Source organism: Prunus mume, linkage group LG2, assembly GCF_029339155.1.
Source record: "Prunus mume cultivar Tortuosa linkage group LG2, ASM2933915v1, whole genome shotgun sequence".
NCBI classification, from domain to species: domain Eukaryota; kingdom Viridiplantae; phylum Streptophyta; class Magnoliopsida; order Rosales; family Rosaceae; genus Prunus; species Prunus mume.
In genome coordinates this window covers 11,476,110-11,496,593 of record NC_142699.1, presented here as the reverse complement: position 1 = coordinate 11,496,593, position 20,484 = coordinate 11,476,110, and the positions used below count along the sequence as shown (strand labels likewise).

At 36.5% G+C, this 20,484-nt stretch overlaps 2 protein-coding genes across 3 annotated transcripts; both read right to left on the bottom strand.

Moving 5' to 3' along the window:
• Positions 1-394: 394 nt before the first annotated feature.
• LOC103320392 (pumilio homolog 12-like) lies at positions 395-4,174 on the bottom strand. 2 transcript variants are annotated; one of them, XM_008222071.2, is made up of 6 exons: positions 3,040-4,174; positions 2,752-2,914; positions 1,690-1,853; positions 1,342-1,600; positions 942-1,075; positions 395-768 (listed from the first exon to the last, which is right to left on the bottom strand). In XM_008222071.2, exons 1-5 carry the CDS (start codon positions 3,771-3,773, stop codon positions 959-961), a joined length of 1,437 nt encoding a protein of 478 aa, XP_008220293.1. In that variant the 5' UTR covers positions 3,774-4,174; the 3' UTR covers positions 395-768; positions 942-958. The 2 variants fall into 2 exon arrangements, with proteins under 2 accessions (XP_008220293.1, XP_008220292.1); XM_008222070.2 differs by having other exon boundaries at positions 395-805; positions 3,040-4,172.
• Positions 4,175-11,373: 7,199 nt separating this feature from the next.
• On the bottom strand, positions 11,374-14,853 carry LOC103320391 (metal transporter Nramp2-like). Its single transcript, XM_008222069.2, has 4 exons — positions 14,071-14,853; positions 13,302-13,438; positions 12,547-13,199; positions 11,374-12,087 (listed from the first exon to the last, which is right to left on the bottom strand). Exons 1-4 carry the CDS (start codon positions 14,670-14,672, stop codon positions 11,866-11,868), a joined length of 1,614 nt encoding a protein of 537 aa, XP_008220291.2. The 5' UTR covers positions 14,673-14,853; the 3' UTR covers positions 11,374-11,865.
• Positions 14,854-20,484: the final 5,631 nt, after the last annotated feature.

The window sequence follows — 20,484 nt, the reverse complement described above, 5'->3', positions numbered from 1 at the left end:
GCGAGACGAAAATAATCCAAAGAATCTTCTACTAATACGAACCTTTGTCGATTATCAAAAGACAACAATCTTCTCGGGTGTACTTCGGTTCCAATTCAACCTATCTTAATCCAATTTATATATAATCCAGTTATAATTCATCTGCAAATTCCAATCAATTAAGTATGAAATTTAAGTTTAGCTCCATATGAGTTGGAGATGGCCTTAAAACACTACCTGACCACGTGGTACATCTGTAGTATTCTATAATTTCTCCCTTTTGTGGGCATAAGAATTGTCTTCGTTTTTAAGGCCCTCACGTAAAGTTGAATTGTTGATCCAATCATAATAAGTGAAAGAAAAAAAAAATCATTCACAAATGAACTTCCTATATCAACCTAACAATGATAAAAACTTTGAAGGATAACATGCTATTATTTATAATTTGAGAGTGAAAATTTCCCTCATGTCAAACACAATAGCATCCGAAACTGAACCTTTATATGCGTAAGAACAACGAACAAGAAGAGAAACAATCCCCCTGAGTTTTACACAAGATTAGATGAATTCAGAAACAATTTCTAATATAACATTGAGTACAACAATGGGGGATCTCAATATACAAAACCTATACCCAAAAACCAAAACAGTGGGAATTAAGATCATAGAACTCTACAGTTTAGAAACACAGATTGTATCATCCCTTTCTGATCCCCTTGAAGGATTTTGATATTACAAACCTAAGGTTAGCTCCTATCCAGCTGCTCCAATGAACGAATCCTTGCATCCCTACAAGAGTGACATTGAAAAGTAGGGAGAAAAAGCACTGCAAGATACCGACACAACACAACAGGACAGTGAGGAAATCACTCCATCGGAAGTTCAAATGGGACAGAACTGCAGAAACAACAAAATGCCAGGCACCCTAGAGTTGCATTTTTATTTCTTGTTAATAAAAATACCTTGTATTTGTCCATCTCTACATATGTTGCAAGCTCCTATCGCGCCAAGCAAGTACCTTTTGTCCATAATAATTGCCGCGCATGACGTGGGAGTTTAATTGAACCAGATTAAATAGAGCATCATGGTAGACACCCTGTTCTTGTGCAATAAATTAGAAATTAAATCAAATCATTAGAGCTTAATCGAAATCATCTAGGTTTAAGAGAACTGGACATATCAAAAGATGATAAGTTGACAGGTTAATCAAATGAAGTAATTTGAACAATATGGGCAAGTGAAAATATCTAAACGCAGGCCCACTTTTCTGACACAATATATGTCACAAATTTGTAAGGATAACAAGAACTTCTGTGTATCTAAACAGTTTGTTAATTGATATGCAGTTTCAGATGATCTAACCTTTGAAACCGACAGTGCTGTCTGGATGACATAGTTTCCAAAAGGATGCAAAAGAAGCATTGAAACGTTCCGATTTGTAAGCAACTCAAAAATAATTTGTGAAGACTGTTCTTCCCCTGAATCTAACAAGCACTTCTCCACAACATTGCTGCCATACTTATTGCAAGAGAGAGACATATAACTGCCTCGAAGTTGTCTCAGAAGATTTTCTGTGATTTGTGGCATCCTCAACCCCAGTAAATGTTGCAGCACGTAGTTTCTAGGGTATAGGAACAATAAAAGAGAACATAAGTAGAGATCATGATTGATAGTTTTTAAAAGTATGGATAACGTTTCATAGGAACAAACCCATAACGATCTACTGCTAGAACTATTGCTTTTGCTGTTATCGCAGCAACCAGATGCTCTCTGTTTTTTCCATTAGAGTGTTCAACACACTTCTGTAGCACACAACAGCCGCTTTTATCTTTTGCGATTCCACAACAGTTATTTGCCACCACATGCAGAAGATGCTGCCAACAAATTTTTTGCCAGAAAGTCAAGATACTACACCTTTGCCTTGTACTTAAGGAAAGTGGATTCATGGATTAGTTACAAGGGGCTTCTGAAACGTTGGTGTAAGCAACATAGAAAGATTGGTGCTTGTTGACTACCAAATATTTTATCACCGAGTAAGTTGATCTCTTTATCATGCATGTCAACTTACATTTGATGGTTAACTTATGAGGATATTTTAAAATAAAAAGTCTGGGAAGAGGATAGAAATGTCAAAATATTATGTGGAACAAAATATGTTTTGTTAGAACTTAGGTGAACACCGTTGATAAGAGTAAGTAAATATGAAAAAGAAGGATGCGTATTAAGAATAAGGATAATCTAAATAACCTTCAATTACAAGAATCCATCATGTGATCCTTGGATATAAAACTCATGCGCTTCACTGAAATTTTAGAAATAATAAGCCTAAAATTTTGGATGTTTTATTAGGGTGCCAGGCTTCAATCCAGTCCCATCTGCAGTTAAAAGTAAATTCCCAATGAACGTACCACACCCTTTGTTTGAATGAAACATGACCAATAATAGCCAATTACATATTAAACTTTCAAATTGTGTTATCAATAGTTTACCTTTATAACGACTACAAAGACAAGATCTTCTAACCAACAGGACACGATGGTATATCTGATAAATTTCAGGTGCATGGATGTTATGTTTCCAGCTTTTCGCAAGCTGTGGATTGGCTTAGAATCATAATTTTAATGATCAAAAGCAATTACTGAAGGGGGATTCTTGCAAGATGTAACTCATCATGAAAATGACATGAGCAGAACTAGCAAAACATCTACTCCAAATGCAACATGAACAAAATATTCGGATAATTGCAAATCGCCTAAACAGGAGAGAACATACCTCATTGTCTTGAACAGAGAAATGCTCTAAGCAATGCTCGATCACATGTTGACCATTGCTGTTCTTACTCAATGCAACAACACCAGGACTCAGAGCTCTCATAATCAGAGTGATTTGCTCTTTGGTGGTAACATACTTCAACAATTTCTGTACAGATCGAGTCCTGTCACACGAAAGATAAGAAAACCATTATACTAATAAAGACAAAAATAAAAAAAAATTACCAAAACAACTATTTGGTCAGCAATCTTACAACAATTAATAACACATGCAATGCACCAACCATACCCGCGCGTGTCAAGGGAAATACAAATAAGCTGCAAATCATTTTTCTTGGTCAACATTAAAAGCATTTGGGTCCTCTGCTCTTCACTGCAGACCTCCACAAGCTTCTGAACAACGTAATTCCCATGAGGGTCAAGCATCAAAGTGGCCACATGTTCTAGAACCTCCAAGAATATCAAATCAATCAATTCTTTGTTTGGTACAGCCTCCATTGCTCTTTGTAAGCAACGACAACCGTCTTGGTCCGTGGCCAGAAAGGCTACCCTCCCACGCAAATCAGCCACAGACCAGCCATTCAGAGACGCTTGCAACCAATGTGCGCTATTATCAGAATGTTGATTTAAATTGGACACAAAGCCATTCGAGCAATCAATATCAGACTGAACCCAGCAATTTTGAAGACCCAAATGCGAAGGAACCCCATTACCGCCACTATTTAAGTTCAGACTCTGCAGCTCGTCGTTGCAAAATGGGATAAAATTTTCCCCACCCAACCCATGATCGTTTGTTGGGTATTTTATCACAGACCCATTACTGCAATCGCCGTCAAAGCGAGAAAGCCGCGGCTGGCGGCAAAAAGATGAGACTTTGAGGCGAGAAAAAGCAGCTTCTAGGGTTTGATCAAAATGGGATTCTCCAATGGGGTTCTGCGATGAACTTCCGGACACACATTCCGGCAACGGGGATTGTGGAATACGAAGCGACGCCGTGTCCAGAAAACACCGAAAACCCTCCATTCTCCGTCTTAACAGCGAAGATAAACAACTACAGAAAGTTTACAAGATTTTTTGAGAGTTGGGGTTCTAGATTGAGGAGAGAAAGGGGCGGAGGAGCTAGAGATATATATTGATGAGGGAGATATTTTTGAGTTTTGGTAGTAAATTTGGGGGATTTTGAAGAGGAAAATGTTAGGAAGAGTTTGAAAGTGGTTGGGAAATTGCTTGACTGACTTTAGCGTAGGTGATTGGGTTGTAGACTGATACTAAAACTGGGACTGGTAGAGTTTTATTCGGCCTCTGAGTTTGCATGCAATTTATGGAAACTTTTCATGCGAGAAAGCGTGAAGAAAGTTGCATATCTGTGTACGCGGCGTATCTGTCACCTAAAATAATGGGCTCTCTCTCTCATTGACCAGTAGCCTTGTTGCATTTCATGGTCTTGGTCTCTTTTTTGGTTGTGGGTTTTCATTTCTTCTGTGTTTTTATTATTTGTCTAGTTTAAAAATAAATATAAAAAACCCCAAAGCTTCTCAGGAACTCTTGTGAGTCAATTTCCAATTAAAAAAGTTATGCGTGTGACTTGTGAATGATTGATGCAAACAAATTAGATGATTTGAATATGACTAATGGTAGGGAGACTATATTTTTAGATCATTACTGTCTTTCTAATAGAGTTGGAATTCACTAATAATAATATAGTGGAGCCCATCAATATATAATTGGAATCCATTAATTTTAAGAGTCATGCTAGGGAGATCATTTTTAGAAATCAACTTTGTATATTATCTCTCTAATAGAGATGGAGCCTACCAATACAATGGATTCCACCTCTATTAGGGAGATGATATACAAATTGGTCTCTAAAGATGGTCTCCTTAGCATTTTCCTAATTTTGAAGGTATTTTTAATTCCAATTGGCACTTTGAAAGTCATTTTGATTCAACTTACGCATTAAGTCAACATTAAGTCACTTAAGGTCAGTTTGATAACCATTTCAATTTTCTTTTTTCTATTTTTTTAAACTGAAAATGTGGTATCTAATTTCAGTTCTCCAAAAAATTTAAAAGTTAAAAGTGAACACAAGTTGTTTGGTAACTTATTTAAGTTTTTAGTTTTATGTGGAATTTGAAATTATTTTTTTTTGGGGGTCCAATTGTGAAATTGAGATCATAGAATGAAGGTGCATGCTATGAAGAGTTCATAGTATTTTTTAGTGAATTTTTTTGGAATTATGTTTTTTTTTTTTTTGGTGAAATGGGTTCGTGGCCGAACGCAAGAAATCGAGAGGTAAAGTCCAAGTCAGGAGGTCTCAAATACCTAGTTTGGGTAATTATAGTGGATTTCCGTAATGGGGATCAATATGAGGAGTTGAATTCCGATTACGGACTATTCATGTGTTTACTTCACATAAAAGAATGAAAAGACAAGTGGGCCCCACACAAAATTAGTAATTCAACTCATGATTTTGGAGGAATTGGATTATTTGATGGATAACTAGCCCATCAAGAATCCAACTTTTTTACTCATTATATCCTCACAATTTTTAAAATTTCAAATTTATCATCCAATTTAACCCAATAATTATTTAGAACAAGTGCATTTTAGTAATCAAACTAGTTTCAATTATGATTCATGATAATTTAGTAAACAACTTTAATGGGAATATTGATTCTCACTCCCTCTTAATTCAATTCCTCTTAACTCGATTACGGATTAGTAAACATACCATTTGTGAATGAAAAAGGAGCACAAAAAAAATAAAAATAAAACAAAACTGAAAACACTTTAGCATTACTCTATGGCCATGTTTGGTTCACTAAATAGATTTGTGGGGAAATCACTTCTCAAGGGATGAGAAAAAAAGATTCATTTATCATGTTTGGTAATCCTGAAAAATTAACCAAGAAATACTACTTTATTTCCTTTCACATGTTTGGTTTGTGTAGGAATAAAAACACTTTAGCATTACTCGATGACCCCGTTTGGTTTACTGAATGGATTTGTAGGGAAATCACTTCCTAAAGGATGAGAAATAAATATTCATTTCTCATGTTTGGTAATCCTGAGAAAGTAACCAAGAAATACTATTTTATTTTCTTTCACATGTTTGGTTTGTGTAGAAATGCAAAACAAAGTTTGTTAAAATTTTCATTTATACCCATATGAAATCAAATAAAAAAAAGAATGCATTTAATGCTATATTATAATTCTAAATTGTTAATTAGGACAATATGGATCATGAAAAATGGTGTATTTAATGTTGGCTCATTTTCCCAAACTTTCTCATGAGGAGGAAAACAAATCCAAAGGGGGAGGAGGGGAAGAGTGCTTCACTTTCCCCATACTTTTCTATGTGCAAGACAACGATTTCCATGTCTGAACTTACTAAATATAGGAAAACAATTGATTTTTCATTCCCAAGCCTCATTTTCCACGGACCAAACAGGGCCTATATGATGAGAAAATATTTCCAGCATTAATCAATCTGGATTAGGTTCCACACTAACATGTTTAGTATTTCAATACAAAAATGCAGTGTGCGTGGCACACAGGTTTGGCCTGCTTTCAGAGACTTCCTTCTTCACCATCAAATCCCACTTCTCCTCTCTCTCTCTCTCTCTCTCTCTCTCTCTCTCTCTGCCGAGCAGCCTACAAAGGTCTACGGCCTGGTCATATTTGAGAGGGAGTTGCAGAGAGATTAGATTTGAGAGTTGCATCTTACTCTTGTTGGCCTTCATTCCCTTCAATGAAATATCACATTTCACTAGCGGAAAGAAACAATTAAGGAAAAAAAAATACAACTTTTCCTTTGGGTGCTAAATTATACTATGGTGGCCGCATGTTGTGCTTCTTTAAATTGGAAAAATTCCTAAACACCAAACAACCATGACAAATACACTTAAACTCATAATGGTTGAGTTAATAAAAGTAGGGTAACACAATAACATTACACATTTAAAGTTTTTTTTTTTTTAACTCGTCTAAAATGGGTTCTACATAATTTCATAATCTCATGTCATAGATCACCTATCATATAAGTGAACTAAGAAAAAAATTGATGTCTCTAATATTAAGAAGAATGCTAGTTACATTTCCTCAGTCTTTCTCATTCAGTTTGTGCCACATGTATTTCACTCACACATAAACTGTCACGTGTATTCCACTAACACATAAATCTATGTAATTAATGCAAAGTAATGATATTTTGCTAATAAAGAGAATCAAAAGTTGGTTGAACAGATTAAATGAACAAGCTGCCATGTGTATTCTATTAACACATAAAGTTATGTATTTAATACAAAGTAATGATATTTTGCTTGTAAATATAATAAAAAATTGGTTGAACACATAGATTTATATGTAAGTGGAATACATGTGGCACAAAACTAAATAGAAAAGACAAGAGGAGATTGAAAATATCTTTACTTACCATTTTAACCCAATGTGTATCATCACACAACCTTCTCAAGACATGCTTATATAGGCATATCAATAGTTAACTTTTTACTTGATATTTATGAAATCATGATTATACACGTGTACATGTGCCAATTGATGAAAATAATAATAAAGATATACACTTAGAATTAAAGTAATGAGAAAAATGTGGTGACTAGAATTCCTCCTATATTAATGCATCACATTGGATGCTACAACATGTTTGATTTTCCAATGCAATGGTATACACATCAACTCCTATCAATTTTCCCTTCATGCATACTATTTTTGTAGATTGTGAGACATGTGACTTGCAATCCGTCCGTTGATCTACAAACCCATTGTTGTCTGCTTGTTGTTGGCCAGTGATCAGTTCAAACCATCATTGATCCTCCTTGAGCAGTCCTTTCACCTTGCGCCCTCGCTCATGTCTATCGATATTGTTTTAGGGTTTATTAAAAAACATCAACAATTTTTCTCTTTGCTCTTGGGTACGGCCCCCATTCAGGGGCGGTGCTGGGCATAGGGTAGGCTGGAACCCAAATTTTTTTTAAAAAACAAAAAGCTACTTGTGTTATAAGCCCAAACCAAAATTTAAAAAAATAAAAGCAAATCCTACACGGCCATCCATGTGGTTCTATATCTCCTCTCTCATTCTCTTTTGGCTATGAGACTTCTTATTTATCTCTCTCTTTACTACCCGACAACAACTTGTTTCTCATTCTTGTTTAATTTTTTGGGTCAGATTCTCCTTATTGGCCACATCTTCTATTATCTTGGGTGGGCAACTTGACAACAACATCTTCTCCTTTCCTTTTGTCAACAACAAGTATTATTCTCATTCTCTTATTTTTCTATATATCTTCAATTATAGTTTTAATTTAAAATTGAATATTCTAGGGTTTAATTAGGGACAAATTATAATTTTGAGATTTTGTTGAAATTAATTAGGACTTTGATTAGGGATGAATTATTCTAGGGCTTTAATTTGGGATTTTGTTAAAACTAAGTATTCTTGGGATGAATTATAATTTTTGGTTTGGTATTGTTGAGATGCTATTATGAGAAATTGTTTGTTTTTTTTTGTCGGTATGTTTGATTAAAATTCTTTCTACATATTATTCATAGACTATCTTTTATTATGTCCGATCACAATTGGAATCCCAAGAGAACAAAGAATTTTTTTTTTTTTTAAAGAAAAAGAATAATGGGTCATCTAATTGGTTTAAGCCTGAATTAGATAAACTTTCAACTAGTTGGTCTTTGTTTTTGTATGGTTTTGGCTAAGTTATTCTATTTCGTTTTTTGTTAAAAGTTTATTTAATTCAGGTTTGATATGCACTTACGAGTTTGGCTTTTGGTTTAAGCATTGCTACAGTATTCTTTGCTATTGCTTACCAATGTCCCATTTATTTTTGCTTTAATATATGAAAATTTAGAGATGGGAAGCCCACAAGGATTCGGGGCATATAAATTTATGGAAGATGCTAATGAAAATAATTCGAACTTAGTTTTCAATCCTCAAGTAGAAGATCAGCATGTACCAAAAATTGGTCAGGAGTTTAAATCACTTGAGGAGGCCTATAACTTCTATAACAAGTATGCAAAACAAGCGGGATTTAGTTTTCCAAGTTATTGTCAGCAAACGAGTAAAATTTCTAATGAGATCTTAAGAAAAGAATATGTGTGCTACAAAGAGGGAATATATTCCAAATAAGTTTCTAATGGAAATGAAAGGCAGCGAGGTGTAGTATGAAATGGGTGTAAGGTCAAGATTGCAGTTCTAAAGGTAAGAGAAGGAAAAAAATACAAGAAAGCTATGAGACCACCGAGTCATGGTAGGGATTAATAACCATGGTCAAACTATTCTTTTTGGTTGTGGGTTCTTGAGCAATGAGACCACCGAGTCTTTTCTTTGGTTGTTTGAGCAATTTAAGAAAGCTATGCTTGTTGGTCCACCCAAAATAATTATTACAGATTAGGATCCGGCCATGGGAAATGTTGTTTCACAAGCTTTTCCAGGTGTGTTCCATAGATATTTTGTTTGGCACATTTATAAGGATGAAAATAGAGAACTTCAAAGTTGTGGGTGGAATCATACACAAAGGACAAATTTGAGTCAAAATGGATGGATGTGGTTCACAAAGGTAAACTAAATGATGATGAGTGGCTATCTTCAATCTATAGAATACGTTCAAGATGGGTGCCAGCATATGTGAAAGATATTTTTTCAGCAGAAATGTCAAGTAGCCAACGAGTAGATGGTGTTCATGCATTTTTCAAGCTATATATTTCAAAAAGAAATTATTTAATGGATGTCATACTGCAGTTTAATAGGGCGCTTGCCCAGCAACGTCATGAAGAGATAATTGCTGATCATGTTGATATCAATGAGCAGCCTATAATGGAGAAGCAAATGGCTGCCATTTATACTCTTAAAATTTTCTACAAGTTTCATAAAGAGTTGTGGAAATGTTTGGCATGTGTACTTCAACTTGCAAGAGAGGATGACAATATTTATGCTTTTATAAGGTAATGGAGAGGAAAGAAGATGGCAGCTTAGCTTCAAGTTGAAGGTGCGTGAAGTCATGGTTGACAAAGTTGCAAACATTGCTTCATGTATATGTAAGAAATTTGAATTTGAAGGAATCTTATGCATGCATGTGTTGGCATACATGAAAATGAAACAAATTGAGTATTTTGCCAAATAAATATATATTAAAGAGGTGGACAAGAGACGCAAAATCTGACATAGTTGTGGAAGAGGGTGGAAGGGAAATGACTGAATATGACTCTTCGAAATCATCCAAAGAAGGAACGACTCTTCAAATCATATCGGAAGATCATAGTTAGCTTTAATATCCCCATTTGTAAATGAAATATATTTAGTAATTGTAAACATCAGGTAAATACAGAGTATATTAAACAACAGATCAGCCAAGGTCACATAGAGAGCTCCTAAAATAGCTTTTATAAGTTTTTAGCTAAATTTTAAAGTGCTGCTAAATGAACCCTAAAATTAACTTAGTACACTTTACTGCTAAACTAATTATTGAATTATTAATTTACCCTAATATAAAATAACCAAAAAGGATATATTGAATTGTGAAATAAATGTACTTTTAATAAGTACACCATACACACCATATTCAACTATAATCAAACGTAAGTAAAAAACCCTACTTCCAAAAACCTTAGTATTGACTCCAACAATTAGTTTCATCGTTATTTAGTAATTCATTAATGCAAACAAGTTTCATATATGCTTCAGATGTGTCGAGGGAGTCATCAAAAGATATATTCACTCTGATTTTTTTGGTTTAGGTTGAAAAAAACTTACCGATAACAAATTTTCTCCCTTCCCCTCTTCCCCCACCTCCTTTTCCACGGAAAGTTTGTCACGACGTCACATATGGATCACATCATTCCATTCATTCTCCACATCAATTCTAGCATCGCCTGGATAATTGAAAAAAAATTAATCCTATAAAAACCTTATACTTTCTTGACCATCTAAAAAATCCAACTAAATTACTATTGCTGTAAATCAGGACAGATCTTATTTTGCTCATCAAAATAATATCCCAAAAGGACTAGCTGAAGTCTAAAAATGTTCATGATGGATGTTATAAATATTAACTTTTGTGTGCCAAACTTCACCAACAATGAAAATGAAATCTCAACCCACTCTTCAAATGTGGATCTATAAAGTGCGAAGAGGAGGGATGTGTGAATTAACGATGCAGTGTTAGGGTGTATTAAGGATATTTTTGGTATTTAAATAGGATATACTTAGTTAATTTTATATTTTGATTTAAATATTAAAGTGTACTTAGATCATAGGATGCACTCAGTTAATTTTAGGATTCGTTTAGCATCATAACTAAAAAATAGAGAGCATAATTATAGATGCTCTAAGCTCGGGAAATTTTAGCTCTGATGAAAAGATTGAAAAGCTTTGATATTTACGGACGTGAAAACGAGTTATCTCAGTTATGTTTCAAATCTACAACGTAAAAGTAATCTGACGGTCAATAATAGAACCCCGCATCTACTCTGCACAGTTGCACTTCGTAATGGAGAAAGTCCCTTGTACCATCGGCTTGGCCCAATAATACCAATAAATCAGTAGTCTACTGTTTCTGCATCAATCTTCGTTAGAAAGGAAAAAATAACGGTATTGCAAACTTCACTCCCTCATTTTGTATAAAGTTACTGATCCTCTCAGAGGAACAAAGATTTACCAGCTTCACTATAGTACACGATAAAACTGTTACCTCAAGAATAACAAAGCAATTGGTTCCAATTTTCTAAAGTTTAAAGAGGGGAACACTACATGTTTTACAGCCAAGGTAATTCATCCTGCATTGTCGCTACGATGCTTTGTCCATCATCTAAAATGGGGAAAAGAATATTTTATGTTATCAGATATCAACCTGTGCAAGATGACCGTGTAGCTCCATAATGCAAAAAGGCCTTCAGTTGTCTAAATTTGTGTACTCACTTTAACATATGCAACAAGGTTAGAGACCGTTACGTCGAAAGAATGCTTTCACTCCTGAAAGAGCAGATCAAATACTCTCGCGCCACCTAACTGGCTTTTGCTTTGGTTCACAGCAGCATGCATAACTCAGATATACAGAGCTTCGAGCAATCACATGAATTTGTTCAATCAAATCCCTGCGTCTGCAAATTTCTTGGACAATGAACTGAAAAATGTGGAAGGGAGAGCACCACTACGTGAAACAAGATATACAATAAATGTTATATATGCAGCTGTGCCACTGCAGACCAGAAGAACAAACAGCAGTCCACTGACTTCAGAAATGAAGAAATCCATCAACAGATAACCATTTATCACCATCACCAAAGCAGCCACAGTCCATGCCACTCTCTGCAAAATAAATTGATATTTTCAATTATTCAAAAGTCAACACATCTGAACCAAAGTCTCACCCACCTACAAATTGGACCAACAAATGCTATGAAGGATATGCTTTTCTTACATCCACCCACATCATTCCAATTTTAGATTACTATACTTAAAAATTAACTTTTACTGTGCAAAATGAGCTGCTGATAATCGTACTCTTCTGCTATGAACCTGCCTTAGCAGAAGTTGAAATGAATAAGTATTCTATCCCTCCCTCCCTTCCTAAATGAATAAGTCTTCCCTCCTTCAACCCTTCCTTTTTCTTTAGAGCCATCCAAATAGGAAACATGGACAGTGATCCAATATCAATATCAAGTATGACTAGTTATTATTGAATAGACAGCAAAACAAACCAAAGATATGGTTGTTCACAGAAAGCTAAAAACCAAAATGATAGAAACAATGAAGTTAACAACTTACCTCAAGAACAGGTCCAATCTTAAAGACCCCCATGACCTGCTCCTTGGACACCAAGGTAAGAAGTGGTATAAGAGCAAACGGAATCTGAATCGACTGAAGCACATTAAGCCATTCATTCAAAACATCCAACGAAGCCTCAGACCTATTAAAAATAATTGCTACAACTATAGTTGGCACAATTGCAAAACTTCGTGTGATCAATGCCCTCAGCCACTTCTTCAAACGGAGATTAAGGAAGCCTCCCATGATAAACTGCCCAGCATATGTTCCAGTTATTGTGCTACTTTGCCCAGCCGCCAATAACCCAATACCCCAGATATAAAGAATCGGATAAAGCCCTCCTCCATACTTCTCCTGAAGATACTGACCAGCATTTACTAGTCCTATACTATCAGCTTGTTTAGTACCATAAAATCCCTTAGCAAAAACAGTGGTGACAAACAAATTGATCATGAAGGAGATAAAAAGTGCAATTGATGACTCAATTGAGTAGTAGTTTAGTGCCTCTTGAACCCGTCCTTTCTTGTGGGGATTGATATTTCTTGACTGTACTAAAGCAGAATGCAAAAATACGTTGTGTGGCATAATGACACAACCCACAACCCCCACAGCCTGCCGAATTGTTTTTGAGCTAAGTCTTGGAACCAGAATCCCTGCAAGGAGGAGGAAGTCGATAAATACATATCAGTAAGGCCAATGATGATATAGTTTACTTAGATTCAATGTTTACATAGCATAATAAATACAATTTTTACCCATTAATAGTTCTTTTCCACTCGGTTTTGTGTCAACAAACATCCAGGCAAACGATAAACCCATAGTTGCAATGAGAACTGCAAAAACAGCTTCCAACTTCCTCACCCCATAGTTCTCAAGAAATAAAAAGATGAAACTGTTGCATGAAGGAGAAAACAGAAAACCCTAGTTAACAGAATTATCCCTGAAGGGCCAAATTGACCAGCTACTCCCCCATGGAAGAAAAGAGGAAATTGTCATTTAAGACATGAATTAACATGACACAATTATGTCCCAAAAAAAATAAAATTGATACAATTGTAAGAAATTTTATTATTTTCAATTTTCAAGGATAGAATTCTTCAAAACCATGAATTCCCAACTTAATCTCCCAACCAAAATTCATTTTAATCAAATTGGGTTTAAATTAAGACTTAGCATAGCATCCAGCAATTATGACGAAGAAAAATAAATGGTGAGGATGTTATAAATTTCAACCTACCCACTCCAACCTAATGTCATTTGACCCAAGCTCGTTGTTCAAATAATTAGCCTAAGTTCCATTCAATCAACAGAAAATCAGCTAGAAGTTAAAGATTCCAACCAGAAGTCAAGCTTCAGAAAAGCAAAATCACTCCCCCACTTGGTGATGGACTGAAATGAACAAAATTATGCGAGGTAAACCAGAATTCAAAAACAAATGAACAAGCATTGAGAAGCAGAGAAAACAAAAACCCCAAAAAAGACTTGAAAAACGACATCAACTGAAAGTAAATACTCAATACCAACCAATCCAACGCCGTAATGAGAACTCCAGCCCAGAGCGGCAAAACCCCATGGCTAAGAATCTGAATAGCAATGGCGCTCCCAATCACCTCTTGAATATCCGCCCCAATCAACGCCAGCTCAGCCATGAACCAGAGCACCAACCCGGCCCATTTCGGATACTCCTCCCTGCAAAGCTCAGCCAAGTGCCGGCCCGTGGCAACCCCGAGCCGAGCCGAGAGCAGCTGGACCAGCAGGCCCATGGCGGTGGCCCACATTAAAAGCCAGAGCAGCGAGTACCCGGCGATCGCGCCCGACTGGAGATCCCCTTCTAAATTACCCGGATCCAAGAACGCTATGCTCATCAGGAAACCCGGACCGGTGAACAGCCAGAGCTTCTTCCACGAGAAGGGCGGGACCGCCGTGGAATTGTCATCGACGGCGTCGATTGAGTCCACGTCTTCGGCAATCAGGATCTTCTCTCTGGCCTCGAACGCCACCTCGTCGTCGTCATCCCATGCCGACGACAGCGACAGCGACTGCGGCTGCAGCAAGCGGTTTGCTTCTTCGTCCTTGGCATCTTGGAGCTTCGGCTCGTCATCGTCTTGGCGCAATTGAGCGCTCATGGTTTGTTGGTTGGCGTCGTCAACGCAAAACGGAGCGTCGCCGTTTTTGGTTTTTGCGTTTAATGTTGGATTTTGGGGTGGACTGTGGAGATATTGTGGACTGTGGCCTGTTGAGTTGTATGGGATGGGTTGCGTTAGTGGATAAACGGACCAATCGATATAGGTGGGCTCTTGAGAGTATCGTTGAGGAGGCTCTGCGTTTCGCTGTATTTTATAGTCGTTTTTCCTTTCTTTACGTGCAAAATAATTAGGAATTTATAATTGGTTGCAGTCGTCTTGTAGATGCAGCATTTAGTGTTTCTGGCCATTAGGAGGTTGCCACGTGTTGGAATGGTTGATGCCCTTTTGTTATCTTGAAGTTTAATTACTTACAAGAGATATTGGGGGAGAGTGAAATCAAACACATAGTATCTTGAGTATTGGGGTAAATGGCCTTTAACTAATTAAGTTACAAGTCCCTTGCAATTACTAGTCATCTTAAGATTTTTTTTGTTGGGTGAAAGAATGGGCACCATCTTAATATTCTTATTTTTTTGTTTATTAAGATTTCGAGAGAACAAACCTGTTCAACTAAATATTATATCGAAGGTTATATATAAAAGAACAGAGTTGTGTATAATTTTTTATGAAGTTAAATTATTTTACCCTAACATTTTTGTATTAAGTGAGCTCCTTTTTTCTTTCTTTTATTGGTAATATGATTAAGTGACTTCTTATTGCATACAAGCATATGGAAGATAATTTATAGATAAGAGGCTCTAATGAAGTTGTAGTTCCTAATATATGTTTGATTGCATTAAAAGATAGAGTAATACGGATATTAGCACTTCAGCTTGAGTTGATTAACTAATTATGTCTATATTAGTTGAGTAGTATCGATCAACACGAATTGATTGTCCATTAAAACTTTGTAACTGCTATCTTGAATGAAGTTTTTCTTGATAAAATGAAACAAATATATCACAATTGTTCATGATTACAAATAAACCAATAATATTCGTTTTTCTCTCTCTTATGTAAGTTGTCAAAATTTACACGCATAACTTCTATCCAAATTAGAAAATAATCTGGGGGGAGGTTTATTATTGATGTGGACAACTGGTTGGGAGGTGAATTTGTTGTCATACTTAGGTCATATACATGTATCAATTAAACCCCAGATAATTATTGCTTTTGTTTGACGGGTTTTTATGGGAATCCAGAAACTCAAAATTGAAAATTTTCTTGGGAATTACTTCGACGTCTCTCACAATCAGTGTATGGACCTTGGCTAGTCATCGGAGACTTTAATGAAATCTTGATGGCTTCAAAGAAAAAAGGTATGAGAGATCGCCCAACATATCAAATGAACTCTTTCGCCAAGCCTTGGCAGATTGTGACTTGTGTAGTGTCTCATGCCAAGGATATCCTTACACTTGGGCTAGAACATACCTGAGTGGGGATATGGTGGAGGAAAGGTTGGACATGTGTGTGGTTAATGAGAGAATTAGTGCGGATTATGGTCATATTTTGACATATCATTTAGTAGCATTAGGGTCAGATCACTATCTGATACTTGACAAATTATTGAATGAAACCTCACCGCGGAGGCAAAGAAAAAAAGAAGATATCATTTTGAACAAATGTGTACACTTGAGAAAGGTTGTGAAGATATTATTCGTGAGGCTTGGGATTCAACTGATGTCATGGGAGGCGTGGAGGAGGGAGTTAAGGATTGTGCAGGGGAATTGGCATAATGGAATAAATTAACATTTGGGCATATGCAAAAGCAGCTTGTTGCTGCCCATAAAGAACTAGAGGTTTTACAGGGGAGAATGAGACAAGATCAAGTGTTACTAAACAAAAAAGTAGAAAGGACCATTTTTGTCTTACTCGAGAAAGATGAGGTAATGTGGAGGCAACGTTCCAGGGTTGCTTGGTTAAAGGAAGGGGACAAAAACACCATATTTTTTCACGAAAGAGCCAACATAAGGGAACGGAAAAAATACAATAAAAGGGTTGTATGATGAAGATCATTTTTGGCAAACAGATAAGCAAGTTATTGGTTCGATGTTCTATAATTTTTTCAATAATTTATTTTCTACTTCAGGTGGCAGGGATATAGAGAGTCTTATAGGTGATTGAGCCACAGGTGACACACCAGATGAATTACCAATTACTCCAACCTTTTAATAGAACATACGTGGAGACTGCATTGTTTCACATGTATCCTACGAAGGCACCGGGGCATGATGGAATGTTGGCTCTTTTCTATCAACGCTACTGACACATTATAGGGGATGAGGTATCGCACACGTCCTTGTAGATATTGAATGGAGAAAGCAATGTCCACATACTCTAATCTCCTTAATTCCTAAGATGCAGACAAGTGACTGAATTTCGACCATTAAGTCTGTGTACAGTGATTTACAAAATTATTGCAAAGGCTTTTGCCAATAGACTCAAGTGCTTATTGCCTTCCGTTATCTCCAAGTCGCAAAGTGCTTTTGTACCCCAATGTCTAATTCTTGATAATATGATGGCAGCCTTTGAGACAATGCATTTTATTAAAGCCTTGAAGAAGGGGCAACAAACGAAGATGGCCAACATGGCTAAAGCCTATGATCGAGTAGAGTGGTCATTTTTGCAAGCAATAATGTTGAGATTGGGATTTGCTTCAGAGTGGGTAAAACGGATAATGGACTGCTTAACAATAGTTACTTTTTCGGTGCTTTGGAAAGGTAATCTATTTGGGCACGTCGTTCTTCAGAGAGGGTTGAGACAAGGGTGTCCCTTTTCATCATACTTATTTTTAATGTGTGCTGAAGACTTTTCAAAGCTGTTGTAGAATGCTGACAGGATAGGGAGTTTGCGTGGGATTCAAATTGCTCATGGAGCTCATTTAGTCAACCATTTATTCTTTGTTAACGATAGTATTCTCTTTCTTAATGCAACTAAAGTCATGTGAAGCAATGAAGAATATATTTCAAGTGTATGAGGAGACTTCTGGGCAGAAGTTCAATTTCACAAAGTCGGCTTTAAGTTTGAGCCCAAATGCTACTGCTGTTGAAAAACAAATAGTTTTGGATTTACTAAAAATTCCATTGGTATGTTGCCATGAAAAATATTTAGGTTTGCCTATGGTGACGGGCAAGGGAAGAAAGCAGATTTTCGGGACTGTCAAAGATCGAATCGGAAAACGAATTAGTGGGTGGAAGGAAAAGCTCCTATCTAGAGCTGGTAAAGAGATCTTGATTAACGTTGTGTTACATGCTATGCCCACCTACTCGATGAGCTGCTTTCGGATGCCTAAGGGGATATGTAAAGAACTTCATGGCTTGATGGCTAAATTTTGATGGTTTAAAAGTAAGAATATGCGAGGTATTCATTGGACTAAATGGGAGACATTATGTATGAGCAAGCAGATTGGAGGATTGAAGGATTGGGATTTAGAGACCTTGAGGCTTTTAATCAAGCTTTCCTTGCAAAACAAAGTTGGAGATTATTTTTTAATTGTAATTCCTTGGCAGCGAGAATTTTCAAGGCACGATATTTCCGGCATTGTAATTTTCTAGAAGCTAGATTGAGGTATCGACCCTCACTTATTTGGAGTTTGTTGATATGGGGGAAGGATTTGTTAAAGGTGGGTTTGCGGTTGAGAGTTGAAAATGGTGAAGATATACATGTTTATTAGGATCGTGGGGTGCCTTTACCAATGAATTTCAAGATTATCTCAGCGCCACAATTTGATGCTTCTATGAAAGTATGTGAGTTGTTTAATGTAGCCGGACAATGGGATGAAGAGCTACTAAAAGCTAATTTTTGGGAACAGGAAGTGAAAGCTATCCTCCAAATCCCATTGGCTTCAATTCATAGAGAGGATAAATTAATTTGGCACTATGATTGAAGCAGAAAATACTCAGTCAAAAGTGATTATATGGTTGCATGCATGAAGAAGCAGAGGGAAAATGGCATGGAAGGGCAAGGGCCTCGACACAAGATGGTACATTGTTATGGGAAAAACCGTGGAGTTTGCAGGTGCCTAATGAAATCAAATTCTTTCTATGGAGATGTATTTTGAGGTTTTTGCCTAGCAGAAAAAATCTTTACCATAGGGGATCTTGAATTCTCCAATATGTCCACGTTGTGGGAAGAAAGTGGAGTCAGTTATTCATACAATATAGGCTTGTAATGAAGTGAAGAAATATGGTCTTTATCACACTGGAGCGCAAATCGACACGAGTGGAGAATTACATCTTTCAAGGAACTTTGGCAAGCTGTGATTGTGGTCTCAAGTAAAGAGAAGGTGGATCTTTGTGCTTTTCTGTGTTGGGATATTTGGAATGATAGAAACAATATGTTGTTTCAAGGATGAAGTCTTGAGAGTGTATCAATGTTTAATAAAGCTTTGGCTTATCAGATGGAGTTTTACTCTGTAAATCTTGCCCTTATACGCTCCCATAGTAGGCAAGGGCCCAATCAGAGTTCTGTTAATTGGCATGCCCCATTGGATGGTCAGTACAAAATTAATGTTAACGGGGCAGCCAAACTTGATGGGTTAGTGCAGGAAGTTGGAGCAGTGATTTGCAATGAAAATAGGGAGTTTATGGCTCCTTGTTCTCGACAAGTGGTGGGACATTTTAGCGCACAAGCTATGGAACTAATTGTTGCAAAGAAAGGTCTTCAGTTCGCATATGATCTTGGCTTTCATGACATTGTGCTAGAAATGGATGCGCAGGGGGCGGTAGATAGAATCAATTCTAATGAAGAGTGTTTTGAAGTTGAAAGGAATCTAGTGGAAGATATCAAGGAGATGCAGGGGTGGTTTAGATCTTTCTCGTGTAACTGGCAATGACGAGATGGTAACAAGGTTGCCCATGAGCTAGCTCAATATGGCCATAGGAACGCTGGTTTTTTCACATGGATTGAGGAGGAGCCATTATGGCTAACTCCTTTTCTTTCCGCAAATCTAGAAGCTAATGGCTGATCTTTGTGTTTGATGGCAAGTGAGAGGTGCTAATTTTCCTCCTTTTTTGGGGGGGTTTTTATTTTTTTATTTTTTATGCTAAAGGTTTTTTATAGAGGCCAAAGCTTGCACATCTTTTTGTTTTCTTCTCAGTGTATTATGCTATCTGGTTATTGAATGAAATTCCTTTCATAAAAAAATAAAAAAATAAAAAAAAATCCTCTAAATCATACCCTGGTTTTTGTACTTGTTTCATCCTTCATAATTAATAAAATACTATCACTTTTGTGTCAAAATAATATGATGAGATGATAATATTTGGTACCAACTATAATTATGATAATATTTGGGCATTTCAGTATCAATAAAAAAAATATTTGAAATAATAAAGCATATAGAACCATTCCAAAGTAAAAAAGAAACCATTAAATTTAGGCTGAATTTAGCTTGATGAAGATGACAGGCACCACTCTTTTCGTCAGAGGTGATAACGCATGCCATTTGGCGCACAATGCATAGAACTCTTCAAGTGATCAGCAACAAGGGCTTATGCCTTTTGCCAAAGCCAGCATGAGCATGTACTGCTCTTGGCTAAATATATTGAAATTCGGAAACCCTTTTGAATTGAGGTGCCATGGCCAAGAACCTTTCGTTTTCCCTTTGCACCTTTTGATCTTTGAAACACTGTGAGTGATGTAAGGTTGCAAATATTGTCAAAGATGGTGTTGAAGGCTGGCCAGGATAATAGCTAGCTAGGCTGTCGAATCTCATACCACAACCACTGGATGGATTTATAATGATAAAAGTTACTAATATGCTACAACACCATCCAATCCAAGCCCTTATCTTTTCTTGATTCTCTTGCTG

Bases quoted from the DNA above. Each gene is read 5' to 3' on its own strand.
- LOC103320392 (XM_008222071.2), bottom strand. From the start codon at position 3,773: ATGGAGGGTTTTCGGTGTTTTCTGGACACGGCGTCGCTTCGTATTCCA. The intron at 2,915-3,039 runs GTATGGTTGGTG...TTCGTGTGACAG, and splicing joins ATTTCCCTTGACACGCGCGG to GACTCGATCTGTACAGAAAT. The intron at 1,854-2,751 runs GTATGTTCTCTC...ATTTGTTGGCAG, and splicing joins TCTCTGTTCAAGACAATGAG to CATCTTCTGCATGTGGTGGC.
- LOC103320391 (XM_008222069.2), bottom strand. From the start codon at position 14,672: ATGAGCGCTCAATTGCGCCAAGACGATGACGAGCCGAAGCTCCAAGAT. The intron at 13,439-14,070 runs GTTGGTATTGAG...TTCATGCAACAG, and splicing joins CTCATTACGGCGTTGGATTG to TTTCATCTTTTTATTTCTTG. The intron at 12,088-12,546 runs GTAAGTTGTTAA...TTTATTTTGCAG, and splicing joins AGATTGGACCTGTTCTTGAG to AGAGTGGCATGGACTGTGGC.